The following is a 15696-nucleotide window of genomic DNA, read 5'->3' as shown; positions in this document are numbered from 1 at the left end:
ACAGAGTTTCCATGTTAATGGGCTCTATCTGGTCCTTCTACAAGAGGACTTGATTTATCGCTGTGATATTTTTCCCAAAGAATCAGGCAACATTTTAAAGAAAACAGGGCCCAGCGACGTGGCTCACACTCGTAATCCCACTGCTTTGGGAGGCTGAGGCAGGAAGATTGCTGGTGGCCAGAAGTTTAAGACCAGCTTGGTCTACATAATGAGATCCCATCTCTAGAAGAAAACAAAAATGAGCCAGGCATGGGGGCATGCACTTGGAATCCCAGCTAGTAGGGAGGCTGAGGCAGGAGGATCGTTTGAGTCCAGGAGTTGGAGGCTGCAGTGAGCTAAGGTCATGCCACTGCACTCCAGCCTAGGCAACAAAACCAGATGCTGTCTCTAAAACATTAAAATAAAAGGCCGGGCACAGTGGCTCATGCCTATAATTCCAGCACCTTGGGAGGCCAAGGCAGATGGATCATTTGAGGTCGGGAGTTTAAGACTAGCCTGGCCAACATGGTGAAATCCCGTCTCTACTAAAAATACAAAAAAAAAAAAAAAAAAAAAAAATAGCCCGGCATGGTGGTGTGTGCCTATAATCCCAGCTACTAGGGAAACTGAGGAAGGAGAATTACTTGAACCCAGGAGGCTGAGGTTGCAGTGAGCCAAGATTGTGCCACTGCACTCCAGCCTGGGCGACAGAGTGAGATTCCATCTCAAAAATAAATAAATAAATAAAATAAAAAAGAGTACACATTTAAAGGAAACTCCTACTTTGGCCTGCATGCCAGACACGCCCGTCGTTTTCTTCTTTCTCATAGGAAAACTGCCCACATCCTATTTTCTTTTCTTGTCATCCTTCCTGATGGATGGTTGGAAAAGTAACCCCTCCCCCTGGTCACAGCGAATTGGATCCTAGGGATCCCTGATCCGCACTGACCCATCAGTTTTTCTTTCCTGGGATTTTAGATTCTTAGGACATTCTAGATGTGAGAATTAGACATGGAGACTTAAGAAGCATCAACAAGGCTGAGAGAGACGGTACTGACGCGTATCTGCAGAGAGATGTCATCGAGAAGCAGGGATGGCAGGCTGGGGGCCCCCCTACAACCCCCAGATGGAGCCATGGTTATCAGACTGCTGGAAGCTCTCTCATTCAGGTGGCGCTTCTTGCCTCTCGGTGTCTTGAGATACACAGAAACAAGCCACGTCTTCTCAGCAAATACCCGCTTTACTCACTCTGGCTTGACAATCTACTTGTAGCAGATGGAAGGTTGTAAAACTCACATTCCTGATATTTCATTTTCCTTGGTATAATTAATTTTCTTGCGAAAAATGAACGCTTATCTTGTCTTGTAACGTACTACCTTCTGAGAATTGAAGGCAGAGGCTGCAGAAGAGCAGTCAAGTCACTTCATTGAGGAGAGACCTGGAAAATTCGGGATGGTGGAAAAAGGACCTCACAAAGATCTGGGAAGATGAGTTGGCAAAAAAAAAAAAAAAACCACACACACACACACACACACACACACACACACACACACACGCTGCAATCAGAATTGCATATGAAAGAAGGAAAGGTTGAAGGCTTGGTGGGGGCAGGGAAGTGACATAATTGCGATAGAACCAAAGAGAGGGCAGGAATCTAAGATCAGACAGCAAATGTCAAAAAGGTTCTCTGGAAAAGGATTAAGGAAACAGGTAGCAAACACTTTGAGCTATCTGTGAACCATATGATAAAGAAACTCACCATATGGTGCAGGAAGATAGCAAAGCAGGCTGAAGTACAGGGAAGTGCTTTTGTCTGTAGGATTATATAACCACATCTAATGTATGTATGTATATGTCTGTGTGTGAATACATACCACTAATGAGATTAAAATTAGTAGAGACTCCCACACCAGAAGCTCAGACTTTAGAGAAGGCCTTTGTTCCTGGCATGAACTAAGCTGCCTTTTAATCTCCTCAGGCAATTTCTTCCTGTTAAAATTTGATGCCGCGCTTGGCTCCAGACGACCATGCTGTGAGGCCAGGCGCGGTGGCTCATGCCTGTAATCCCAGCCCTTCAGGAGGCCGAGGCGGGCGGATCACTTGAGGCCAGGAGTTCGAGACCAGCCTGGCCAACATGGTGAAATCCTGTCTCTACTAAAAATGTAAAAATTACTTGTGCGTGGTGGTGAGCGTTTGTAATCCCAGCCACTCGGGAGGCTGAGGCAGGAGAATTGCTTGAACCCAGGAGGTGCAGTGACCCGAGATCGCCCCACTGCACTCCAGCCTGGGTGACAGAGCAAGACTCTGTCTTAAAAAAAAAAAAAAAAGACTCTGCGGTCTGGGGCCTGGAACTCTGGAATGTTCTCTTATGCTCACAGAGCATGGTAGTTAAGCACCCTGGCCTTCGGGGAGACAAGCTTGGAGGCTGTGGAGGGAGGCGCTATTGAGATGCTGGAGCTGGAAAATAGGGCCAACTTCTCCATCAAATCCCACCAGGCACAGTGCTCAGGGCCCATGCTGTTTTCAGGGTTCATAATGCACTTTAATTTTTTTTTAATCACAAGAAAAACAGTGAACTTAGGTGGAAGTACATGTTTTAATATGTAACATTAATATATTTGTCTTCATATCAATACAGTCATGAGATATCATTTTTTGCTTTTTTTTCATGGAAGAAAGAGAAACCCACAAACGTCATTATGCAGCTTTGTAAACATTTAAGAGACAGGGTCTCCCTCTGCTGTCCAGGCTGGAGTGCAATGGTGTAATCATAGTCCACTTTAGCCTCGAACTCCTGGGCTCAACCAATCCTCCTGCCTCAGCCTCCAGAGTAGCTAGGACTACAGCTATGTGCCACTGTGTCTGGCTTTTTATTTCTTTGAGACGGAGTCTCGCTCTGTCACCCAGGCTGCAGCGCAGTGGCATGATCTCGACTCACTGCAACCTTCACCTCCTGGGTTCAAGCGATTCTCCTGCCTCAGCCTCCTGAGTAGCTGGGATTACGGGCGTGTGCCACCACGCCAGGCTAATTTTTTTTTTTTTTTTTTTTTTGTATTTTTAGTAGAGATGGGGTTTCACTATATTGGCCAGGCTGGTCTTGAACTCCTGACCTCATGATCCACCCGCCTTAGCCTCCCAAAGTGCTGGGATTACAGGTGGGACCCACCGTACCCAGCTGTGTCTGGCTAATTTTTAAACACATTTTTAGAGATGGGGTCTTGCTGTGTTGCTCAGGCTGGGCTGGTCTTGAACTCCTGAGCTCAGTCAATCCTCCAGGCTTGGCTACTAGAGGCTCTGGGATTACAGCCATGAGCCACCACACCTGGCCTCATTAGGAGCTCTTATAATCGTTTTGTAATTGCTGTTTCAAAAAAGACAAAAAGAGAGAAAGGCAAGGAAGGAAGAAAGAAAGGAAAAAAGGAAGAGGAAAGACAAGTGGTTTGGACTGGGCACGGTGGTTCACTCCTATAATCCCAGCACTTTAAGAGGGCAAGGCAGGAGGATTCCCTGAGCCCAGGAGTTGGAGACTAGCCTGGGCAACAAGTGGGACCCTGTCTCTACCAAAAAAAAAAAAAAAAAATCAAAAAATTAGCTGGGTGTGGTGGCATGTGCCTGTAGTCCCAGCTACTTGGGAGGCTGAGATGGGAGGATTGCTTGAGCCTGGGAGGTTGAAGCTGCAGTGAACCATGATCATGTCACTCCAGCCTGGGTGACTGAGTGAGACTCTGTCAAAAAAAAAAAAAAAAAAAAATCTTCAACTAGTGGTTTGGGAAGATGTGTGGACCCCAAAGTGCAGAAGAGATGGCAAGAGGCAACTGATATCACAAAACCAGCTTTCAAGGTCCTGCCTCCTTTCAGCTGTGTGATCTTGGAGAAGTCACTTAACCAGTCTGCCTTACAATTTCTATATAATAGAGTGATTATCAGTAACTACCTTCCAGGATTATGGTGAGAATTAATATGATATAATGCATGCAAATCCGTGGCAAGTTCCTTGTCAATGAGCATGAGCTCCAAAACGTTAGAGATAACAGGCAAGGTGTGAGTGGAATTGGAGTGGGTGCAGCTGGGCGGTAGAGTTGGTAAGGGTTAGGAAAATGGAGGTTGAAGGTTGAAAAGGAACCAGTTAAGGAGTCACTGCACTCAATAGAGATGCTTCCAAGACTTGGGGAATCCCAAAAGGCTGAAGCCTGTGGAGGAGGTCAGAAAGGCAGAGGTTGGAGGAGTGAAAGCCATTCTCATGGGCCCTCTTTGGAATCCCTGCGGATGACTCACAGTTCCAATTAGCACATGGCATATGTGTTATTTACACATGGATAGGTAGCCAATAAGCACAGAGCGATGAGGAAGAACAGAAAACTCAGAGCCCTCCATCACTAGGAGCATGTGGTTTGTCTAATGGCAGCAGCTTACACTGAAAGTAAGGGATGCAATTTTTTTGTTGTTGTTTTTTGTTTTTGTAGAGATGGGGTCTCCTTTTCAAGTGATCCTCCTGCCTTGGCCTCCTAAAGCACTGAGATTAAAGGTGTGAGCCACTGCCCCTGGCTGCAAACTCTGCTTAGCATTTAGAGGGAAAGATGAGGAAATAAGAGCGAAAAATGACTAACCTCCTAGAATATGTTTGTGACATTCCAGGTAATCACTGTTAAAACTAGGAAATTACATGGTAAGTATCAAGCAATCAAGATCCCAAAATCAGCTGGTCATAGTGCTCATGCCTGTAATCCCAGCACTTTGGGAGGCTGAGGCAGGCAGATCACTTGAGCCAAGGAGTTCGTGGCTGCAGTGAGCTACAATTGCACCACTGCACTCCAGCCTGGGTAACAGAGTGAGACCCTCTCTCTAGAAAAAAAAAAAAGAGCCCCAAATCATACACATCTAAATCAAAGCTGATCTGTTTAATGCCATTTACTAGCTGTGTGACTTTAGCAAGTTATTTCAGCTTTCTGCATCTCACTCCCCTTATCTGTAAAATGGGGACAACAGTAGCTGCATCATAGAGTAAGTGTGAGCTCATGAATACATACTAAGCACTTATAACAGAGCCTGGCACGTGGTAAGGACCCAAAAATATTAGGTGTTATCATCATCTTCGTTGTCACCATCACTACCACTAGAATATAAGTTTCATGAGGGGCAGGCAGATGTATTTGTTTGTTTTGTTCACAGACATTGCCTCTGTACCTACAAGGGTACCTGGCATACAGTAGATGCTCAATAAATACTTCTTGAATGAATGAATTCTTAGTTGTGCCTTTCAGTGGGAAGCTACTGTAAAGGTGATGACTTCTCCCCAGAATAATGTATGAATTCCAATCTTATTTCCAGTTCTCTTCCCCTCATGTCTGCCCTACTCCCCTGAGCAAGCCAGGATGCCTCATGCTCAGATCTGGAGAGGTGTGAGTTATGAGACTGCTGATAACCTGGGAGATAGATGTTTCTGAAAGTTGCTAAGTGGAGGAGACATAATATAAAAGGATAAGGAAGGAGTGAGTGGGGAAGAAATGAAGGTAGCAAATCTCCAAAGAGTAGCTTTGCTGTCTGGATATATTTAGTGAGTAAAGGAGGGTGGAGGGAGGTCAAGATCACAGGAAAGATTTTTTAAGGATACTGGGAGCGTTGAGCATATTCCTTATTTGAAGGAAAGGATATGGAGGAGGGGGATGAACAGAGACTTTTTGTAACTTCCAGATACGCACACAAATTATAACAAAAGACTTCACATTCTTAGAAATACCATGGTAATCGAGCTGCCAAATCACCTCAATCTTCCATTGTGTGAGTGTAGGATTTTATGACAGTTTTTCACCAAATGTGGTTCAGGTACTAGTACAAGGACAAAATTACTCTTCTTTTAATATATTCTCCTAAAACACATTAAAATGAATATATAACTGGTATATCAAACCAAACACATTAAAATAAATATATAACTGGTATATCAAACTTGTGATTTCACATATATTATTGCTTAGGGCAATGTTAAGAAGAAGAAAAGGAAGTGAAGTTAAAGTCACTTTAAAGAAAAATATGATCGCATAAAGGAGGCATGTAATGGCAAAGAAAAACCCACAGCAGGTGCATAAATGACTAATATTTGGGAAACCTGGCCAAGACTAGAGTCAACTCTGTTGTACAGTCTGAATTCTGAGCTACAAAAGTTGATGCCAGCATCTTGGAGAGTGTCACACAAATGCCAAGCTTCTAGGGGTGCCCTAGTGGAAGCGGCCACCACCAGACCTCCCACAGCCTCCTGAGTGATACACCCAGGCATTTAATGTCATTGGTTCAGTATCTTGGGATTATTTTAGGGAAGTCAAACACTAGATGGGGAAGTTTAATGGTTCTGTCTCTCACCTCTCTGCTTCTGATTTTAGATCATCTTAGATGCATAGACAGCAACAGAACTGGATGGGATTTTTCAAAAAGAAAAAATGTGATCCCTGGGCACCTCGTTTCTATAGACACTTCACTTTTTCTTTGTAATTTCATAAGCTGCTGACTTCTTCCTACTTGACTTATCCCTGGCTCGTGCTAGGCTTCGAGAAAGTTACCACTAACACCTGGTGTGCTCCATGATTCGAACACAAAGAAATGCCACAGAGAAGAGGTACGTGAAGTTTTTTGTGTGTGGAGTGTGATACACTGGGAGCTCTAAAGGGAAAAGTCAGAAGGTCTTTTGTGTGTCACCATGAAAAATTCCAGCCAGGGCTGAAAAGTAGGGAGCGCAGCTGAGACGACGCGTCATCCACCCAAATTGTTCTCCCGGCCTCCTTTGCACCGAAGTCTGGCCACGTGGCTACATTTTCTCCAATAGAGAGTAGGCAGAAGTGATTGGTGCCACTTCCCAAACTGAGACTTTTAAGAAGCAGCTTGTGCCTCCTCCACCCTCTGACTGCAGAGAAAACAAAGCTCTAGGGATTAATGGAGCCATATAGGACGGAAGGCACCTTGTCCCTTAATCACCATATGGAGAGAGTGGGTGGGGCCAGGCGCGCCTGTCTTAAACTTCTTAAACTTAGAAGTTTAATGAAAATTAAACTTCTATTGTGTCTGAGCCAGTATATATTTGGGGGTCTATTTGTTACAGCAGATGAATCTACCCTAATAAAAGGAGTTTAGGTGCCCTGTCAGCCACACAGATTAACCAAGCCTATTTTGGGGGTGGGGGCCAGGAACAAGGAGCCATTCTGAGATTTTCATTTACTATTTCCTCTGTTTGTATAGTTAACTTAACTCGTCCTTTAGCTATAGCTCGAGCCACTTTTTCACAGAAGCCTTCTCTGGCTTCAACTAGGGCAAATCCCATTCCCACAGGTGCCCATGGAACACACCAAACATCACAGTTGCTTTCATGCCTGTGTGATATATTTTTTTAATGAATGTTTATATCTCCACTGCATTTTAAAAACTATGCATTTTTCAAAACTCGTAGAACGATACACTTAAGATAGCTGCATTTCAGTATATGTAATTTTACCTTTAAAATAATCATTGCAAATATTGAATTCTGGCTAAATGGTACACCTGCTGAATGTAAAGTGCACTTGCAGTTACCTGCAAATGTAAAGGGTACAGATGTCTGCAACTCACTTTAAAATGCATTAAAAAAGGGTCGATGGATGGATAGACAGATGGATACATGATAAAGCAAATACAGTCATATGTTACTTGTGTAATCCAGGTGGTGGGTGTTACGGATGTTCATTATGCAATTATTTTAACTTTTCCAGTTTTTAAATTTTCACAATGAAATGTTGAAGAAAAAGTTTAATAAAAGGAGGGACCATGAGTATATTACATAAAAGGAATTGGTCTATATACATTTTATATTGCCAATCATAATGTTGCGTAATTTACTTTTATTTTTATTTGATATTATATTACGAAAATCTTTCTATGATGACAGATAGATGATTGATTGATTGATGATAGGTAGACAGATGATAGGTAGATAGATTATAGATGATAGATAGATGACAGGTAGATAGATAATAGATAGATGATAGGTAGATAGATGATAGATTAGATAGACTGATAGATTAGATAGATAGATAGATAGATAGATAGATAGATAGATAGATAGATAGGTAGATAGATAGATAGACAGACAGATGCATGTGCATGAGAGAGGGAAAGAGAGAGAAGAGAGAGTCACTTCATTTTCTTGTATTTATTATCAATATACCATTTGGGCTATTTCCATTTTCCAGTAAATACCATTTTTACATAGCTTTTCTGTGCTATTACGTTTGAGCTTCTTTATAGTTGTAGATCTATGTCCACCATAGCACACCAGCTGCCTCCCCCAGCCCCTTTCTATCCCCCTGACCCCATCTCAACTCACGTACGTTAGCTCAGTTCCATCTGTAGGCAAGAGTCAGGGGTGTAAGAGAACAAGAAAACTTCCATTCAAACTTTCCTGCATACTATTTTTTAAAAACGTGTATCATACAAATCATTACCACGAGCACATACGAAGTCTCTGAAGACACACAGTATTAGCATTCATTAAATATTTAATGCACGTTTATTAAGGCAGCACATTAGGGTTACAGGAATCATATCTGTAATATAAAGAGTTGTCCTTGTGCTGTGTATATGCTTGATCAAGTATTTGCTGTATTTACTTTTTAAGGTAAGCTTGTATCATCAATCTGGATGGTACAGATCTGCCCAATTTATATATGTGCAGCATAATTTTGACTCCAGCAATCATTCAAGGCTCAATTCTTGAAAGATGTTGGCAAAACTCAAGTTAAAGTTTCAAGGCATTATAAAAACAGAGAGGTAAGGATAAAATTCTAAGCACCATTAAGCAATAAATTAAAAACTACCTATTGGGTACTATGCTCACTACCTGGGTACAATATAACTGCGTAACAAACCTGCACATGTACCCTCTGTATCTGAAATGAAAGTTGAGAAATAAAATAATTTTTAAATGTGAATGATACATTTGAATGCTCTGTATTAAAAGTCCTAGAAGGCATCTACCTCTGAGTAAGCCAGCCATGCCAACAGGCCCCGCTTTGGTATGACAGCCCTTCCAGGTAAACACTTTTGCCTGTTCAAAAAAACAAACTCTCCAGTTTTCTTCTTTTGGAAGATTTTGAAACGAGCTTACATATTTGAAATTCAATGTCCTTCACCCTTGCTTCCTGCCTTGTTCCATTTTTACAGGTCTTACCAAAGACTTGTGCCATTCCCTAGTCACCCCACAAATTATTAGTGCGGTGGTGGTGGTTGTTGTTGTTGTCGTCGTTTGAGACAAGTGTCTTGCTCTGTCACCCAGGCTGGAGTACAGTGGCACGATCTCGGCTCACTGCAACCTCCGCCTCCTGGATTCAAGTGATTCTCCTGCCTCAGCCTCCTGAGTAGCTGGGAATACAGGTGCCCACCACCATGCCCAGCTAATTTTTGTATTTTTAGTAGGGACGGGGTTTCACCATATTGGCCAGGCTGGCCTTGAACTCCTGACTTTGATCTGCTTACCTCGGCCTCCCAAAGTGCTGGGATTGCAGGTGTGAGCCACCGCTCATGGCCATTAGTGTTTAAAAACATATTTTGTTTTGTTTTGTTTTTCCTGGGTTAAGGGAGGTGGAAACAGATTACCCCAAAGCCTGATCTCTTTCATCTTCAGAAGGGGAAGAACAAATCACTGCAGCTGTGTTCTCCTGTTTATGGAGATTGATCTATATACCTAACCAGACTGCAAAATGTTCAAAGTTGGAACTCAAATACAAAACCTGCATTAATTTACAACCCTGGTTGGCAATACAAGAGTTGCAAAGGATTACTCTGTTTTAAAGGATCATAGAGGTGTTTGTTATTCTACTTTGCTTTGATGACATACTGTTGTTTTCATCTATGATTTATTTGATGCTACATCTCCAGTCTGGAACAGAGCTCTCAATGATTATAACAGTTTCCATGGAGACATATGATCTATTCTCTCATTGCTCCCCAGTGATCCATTCTCCCACGACTCCATCCACTATCCCCCAACCCCCATCCTTCCCATGGGATCCTCCAGAACTTCCAATCCTCCATCAAACATCCTCTCATCTGTTTTCTTAAGTGATCAAAAATAGGCACAGTACACAAACTTTTGAGTTAACAAGGACAAGAATAAAAATGTTAGATTACCTCAGGGGGACTGGAAAGACACAAATTAACACAATAAAAGTGTTCACATAGGGAGAGCAGCAGCAGTGAGTGGTCAGAGAAAGATGTGAACTTGGGTAGGAGCAGGACTTCTCAGTGTTTATCCTTTTAATATAATCTTAATGATGAACCATGTGAATGCATTGCTTATCAAGAATATCATGGCCAAGCGCAGTGGCTCACGCCTGTAATCCCAGCCCTTTGGGAGGCCAAGACAGGTGGATCACCTGAGGTCGGGAGTTCAAGACCAGCCTGACCAACATGGAGAAACCCTGTCTCTACTAAGAGTGGAAAATGAGCTGGGTGTGGTGGCGCATGCCTGTAATCTCAGCTACTCGAAAAGGCTGAGGCAGGAGAATCACTTGAACCCAGGAGGTGGAGGTTGCAGTGAACCGAGATCATGCCATTGCACTCCAGCCTAGGCAACAAGAGAGAAACGCCGTCTCAAAAAAAAATAATAATAATAAAATATATATATATATATATATATATATATATATATGATTTAGGACAGGTGCAGGGGCTCACACCTGTAATCCTAGCACTTTCAGAGGCCATGGCAGGAGGACTGCTTGAGCTAATAAGTACTTGAACAGCCTGGGAAACATAGTGAGATCACGTCTCTCCAAAAAAATACAAACATTAGGCCAGGCGCGGTGACTCATGTCGGTAATCCCAGCACTTTAGGAGGCTGAGGCGAACGGATCACATGAGGTCAGGAGTTCGAGACCAGCCTGGTCAACATGGTGAAACCCTGTCTCTACTAAAAACTACAAAAATTAGTCAAGCACAAGGCTGAGGCAGGAGAATCACTTGAACCAGGGAGGTAGAGGTTGCAGTGAACCAAGATGGCGCCATTGCACTCCAGCCTGGGCAACAGAGTGAGACTCTGACTCAAAAAAACAAAAACAGGCCAGGCGCGGTGGCTCAGGCCTGTAATCTCAGCACTTTGGGAGGCCGAGTCGGGCGGATCACGAGGTCAGGAGATCGAGACCATCCTGGCTAACCTGGTGAAACCCCGTCTCTACTAAAATATACAAAAAACTAGCCGGGCGAGGTGGCGGGCGCCTGTCGTCCCAGCTACTCGGGAGGCTGAGGCAGGAGAATGGTGTGAACCCAGGAGGCAGAGCTTGCAGTGAGCCGAGATCCGGCCACTGCACTCCAGCCTGGGCGACAGAGCGAGACTCCGTCTCAAAAAAAAAAAAAAAAAAAAAAAAAAAAAAAAAAAAAAAAATTAGGCAAGCATGGTGGTGCATGCCTGTAGTTCCAGTTATTCAGGGGACTGAGGCAGGAGGACTGCTTGAGTCTAGCATGCCGAGGCTGCAGTGAACCGTAATGCACCACTACATTCCAGCCTGGACAACAGTGAGACTGTCTCAAAAAGAAAAAAAAAGTGCTCATTTAATTTTTAAAAACTCAGCTTATTAGAACCTCTTCTTTATTTAGGCCACTTTCTTCCCCATCCTCAGAGAAACTGCTCCATGTTTGAAATCTAAATGCCTCAATTCGTCCTAATATTTTACGTATCTTGACCTCATCCATTACTTTTTCATCCCTAGACTTCTAAACTCCCTTTTTCCCACCCAGGTGATGACTCTCTTTACGCTAGACGTCTTCCCCAGCCCAATCTAGATACCATTTTCATTCATGTATTCAACACACTTTTCCTGAGCACTTGGTACAGCCTCTGTGGATCTGCAGTGGACATCTCTCTTCCCAGAATCCTTAACTCTCTTTCTTCCATAATCTAGTTCACTGATTCTACTAATCTCACCCTTAGTTCAAATCCACCATCTCCTTCTCCATCTCTACCCCAGGGATGCTCAGAGCTGCTAGTAAAAACCATACAACGTTGTGGACCACTGCCAACTGCCTATTCCCAACCTTAGGGACTGGATGGACCATCTTACTGGCTACCCTTACTCTCTATTCCCATCCCATGCTGAGGGTCTTCAGACTTTGAGCCATCATTTCAGATTTGTTAGTTCATCTCAGTGGATACCCTTGCCACCCACAGACAGAGAATCCATGCATTCAGTCTAGACACTGAATGAATTCCATCCCTAGGCTCTGAGAACACAGTGGCGACCAGGACAGAGACGATCCCTATTCTTGTGAAGCTTAGACCTCAGAAAGGGAAGAGAGAAAAATCAACAAGGACACAAGAAAAGCATCGCTCAGTAATGGGTGCTATGAGAGAGTTAAATATAACGGACAGTGAACGAGAGGCAACTTTGAGTGGGTAGTTGGGGAAGATTTTTCAGAAGAGGTGGCGTCTAAGTTGAGATGTGAATTGCAGGAAGGAGCCGGCCATGCAAACAGCAAAGTAAGCAGAATCACAAAGCTTCTAAGGGGGAAAGGAGCTTTGTGCGTTTCAGTGAACCAAGAGCTGATGTTGTGACCAGAGCACAGTGGGTGATGGGGAGGAGGAAAAGAAGAAAAGAAGTCACACAGAGAACAAGGGCCAGATGATAAAGGGTGATACAAGCTAAGGATGTAACACAGAATTTCTTCTAATTGGATGGAAAGTCATTGGAGGGTCTTAAGCAGGGGAACTCCTTGACTTAATGTAAGCTTTAAAAAATTATTAGGGCTGTGAAGTAGAAAGTATATTAATTATAGGCAACAAGATTGGGATTGGGATTAACCATAGGCAAGAAGATTGGGATTAACTATAGGTAACAAGATTAATTATAGGCAACAAGACTGGGATTGGGATTAATCATAGGTAACAAGATTGGGACTGGGATTAATCATAGGTAACAAGACTGGGATTGGGATTAATTATAGGTAAGACGATTGGGATTGGGATCAATTATAGGCAAGAAGATTGGGATTGGGATTAATTATGGGCAAGAAGATTGGGATTGGGATTAATTATAGGTAAGAAGATTGGGATTGGGATTAATTATAGGCAAGGAAGATTGGGATTGGGATTAATTATAGGCAACAAGATTGGGATTGGGATTAACGACAGGTAACAAGATTGGGATTGAGAAGCCACTGAGGAGTTTCTGCACTTATCCAGGTGATATTAATGGTTTGGACTAGGGTGGTATTAGAGAGATGAAGAGAAGTTAGTGAATACGTGATATACTTTGAAGGAACTGTCAGCGTTCGCCAGTGCATTGTACATGGTTGCGGGGTGCAGTGGGCAGGGATGGTGGGAATACAGCAAAGAGGGAAACTCAGGGATAACTCCCAGGTTTTTGGCTTACGCTACATAGATGGAAAATAAATTTATATTTTTTGCACACCTGAGTTCATGGTATGAGATTTATGCTAGACATCTTCATGGCACGCAAAGGGACTAAAAACCCCAAAACAACACTAAACGAGTCAGAAATACTTATAACACAATCTCAACTTCAGTAAAACAGTGTCTCACAGTATCTATAAAAGCATCCAGAACCACTCTACGAGTCCCAGGGTCACCCTTCCACTGTGCTACCGTTTGAAAGGAACCATTTCCGTTCTCGGCTGTCAGAGTGATCTTTTCCAAACGGCAAATCCGATCATATCACTGCTCTGCTTAAAAACGTTCAATGGCTCCCCGCTGCAATGTGAAGGAAACCCAAACTCCTCATCGTAGCTTATAAGATTTGCATCCTTGGGTCCTGCTTACCTCTGCAACATCAAATCCTATACCTCCTTCTACTAGCGACATTTTGCCCCAACACTTTCTGATGGTTCCTAGGATGCACCCAGCCTGTCCCCACCTTGGAACTTTTGCACTTGTTCTCTTCTGAGAACATTTTTTTCCTAGTTCTTTGAAAGTATAGCTAGTTCTTTCTTATCCTCCAGGTCTCAGCGTATGTGTCACCTCCTCAGACTGTCTGAACGGGTCCCCTTTTTGTTTGTGAGAGAGCACTCCATTCTTTCCTTCATGGTATTCATTACAAAGTGTAGTGTGGGTCTATTTACTTCTTACTCTCTCTCCCACTAGGACGTCCGTCCCATAGGAACAGCAAATGTGCCTGCCTTGTTAGATGTTCCTTCTAGAGTAGGTGGAGTCACCAAATCATACCATACCTTGCCAAAGCTGCCTTTCCCCAGCACCATTAGGAAGTTAAAATCAGTCAGTTTCATCCGGTCTCTGTTGCCATTGTTGTCAAATTTGGAGACAGTATTGGTCGTCTTTTCTTCCGGGACTTTGGTTCCCTGACTGATCTTGGCCCTCTGCAAAAAGGAAGCACACAGAAAACATGCTGAGGGTTTGAGGATGATCTTGTAGGAAGACACAGGCACACAGTGGGAAGCTGTGGTTCCTGCAGCTCCGGCACCCTGTCCCCATGAAAAGCATGGCCGTGCATCACTCCACAAGCCTGAAACCTGTAGGACATCCTTTGCACTTCCATCTTTCTTTGATCCCTCATGTCTCAACCGTAACCAGGAACTGTCATTTCTTTCCTCCCAGCTGTCTCTAGAATTCATCTACTTCTTTCCATCTCAACGACCACTACCTGCCATCATCTCTCACCTGCACAAGGCACATTGCTTTCCTTTACACTGGGCTTCACACACGACCACAGTGAGTCTCTCACCCAACCAAGTCCCCTCTTGCTTAAAATGCCGCAGGGGCATCCCACTATTTTCACGATGAAGATTGAGGTGCTTTCATGGACTTATACGTTCAGGCCCTACCTGGCTTTCCAACTCCATCATTGCTAGGGTGCTTCTTCCCTACAATGTAGCTTCACTCTCCTTTCACTCTCCTGGATGTCCCAGGCCCCTCCAACCACATGGCCTTTGCATCTGCTGCTGCTACTGTGGTACAAATGGCTATTCTCTCCCCTTCAACAACCCAGCTAGGGGTTCACATCTTCATGTCCTCAGGGAAGCCTTCATCGATTCTGTCTGCACTAGCTTCTCCTCTGATTTACTTCATCCACTTCTCTTTCCATTAATACTGGAGGACAACTGCCTGTCCACTTGTTTCCTTCCAATAAACTGGAGACTCTCTTGTGGACACGGAATATTTCTCATTCTCTGTGGTTTTCCTGACAACTAGTATAGTTCCCAGCTAAATATTTGTTGCATATATAGATGAATGAGGGCCATGTGTGTCCTCAGTGCAATGGGAGAGGGGCTCCTTGCCATGAGCGGAGGAATGGGGCTCAGAGTGGCAGCAGGTGCTTTGGAATGAGACAAGAACCAGAAGCCATGAGCAGGAGACCTGCAGCTGCCAGGACTTCGTTACTGGATTCACTTCTAGCAGAGAGAAAACTGTGGAGTTAAAAGCTCATGTGTGGCTGGGCACAGTGGTTCACACCTGTAATTCCAACAATTTTTGAGGCTGAGACAGGAGACTCAATTGAGGATAGAGATTTGAGAACAGCCTGGGCAATATAGCAAGACCCTGTCTCTACAAAAATAAAGAAAGTTAGCCATGCATGGTGGTGTGCACCTGTCATCCCAGCTACCTGGGAGGCCAAGGTGGGAGGATAGCTTTAGCCCAGGAGTTAGATGCTGCAGTGAGCTGTAATCACACCACTGCCCTCCAGCCTGGGTGAGAGAGTGAGATCCCATCTCTCTCTCACTCAAAAAAAA

General features: G+C 43.8%; 1 protein-coding gene across 2 annotated transcripts in view; it reads right to left on the bottom strand.

Annotated features, from left to right (window-relative positions):
- The window catches only part of PRKCB (protein kinase C beta), a 382229-nt gene that overhangs the window by 82628 nt on the left and 283905 nt on the right, over positions 1–15696 (bottom strand). For both annotated transcript variants that reach the window (XM_007988069.3, XM_007988070.3), the window contains exon 9: positions 14179–14325. In XM_007988069.3, coding sequence (XP_007986260.1) covers positions 14179–14325 — 147 coding nt within the window. The remainder of the gene's footprint in view (positions 1–14178; positions 14326–15696) is intronic.

Source organism: Chlorocebus sabaeus, chromosome 5, assembly GCF_047675955.1.
Source record: "Chlorocebus sabaeus isolate Y175 chromosome 5, mChlSab1.0.hap1, whole genome shotgun sequence".
Lineage (NCBI taxonomy): Eukaryota > Metazoa > Chordata > Mammalia > Primates > Cercopithecidae > Chlorocebus > Chlorocebus sabaeus.
The sequence above is the reverse complement of the archived record's forward strand: the minus strand, read 5'-3'. Positions and strand labels throughout refer to the sequence as shown.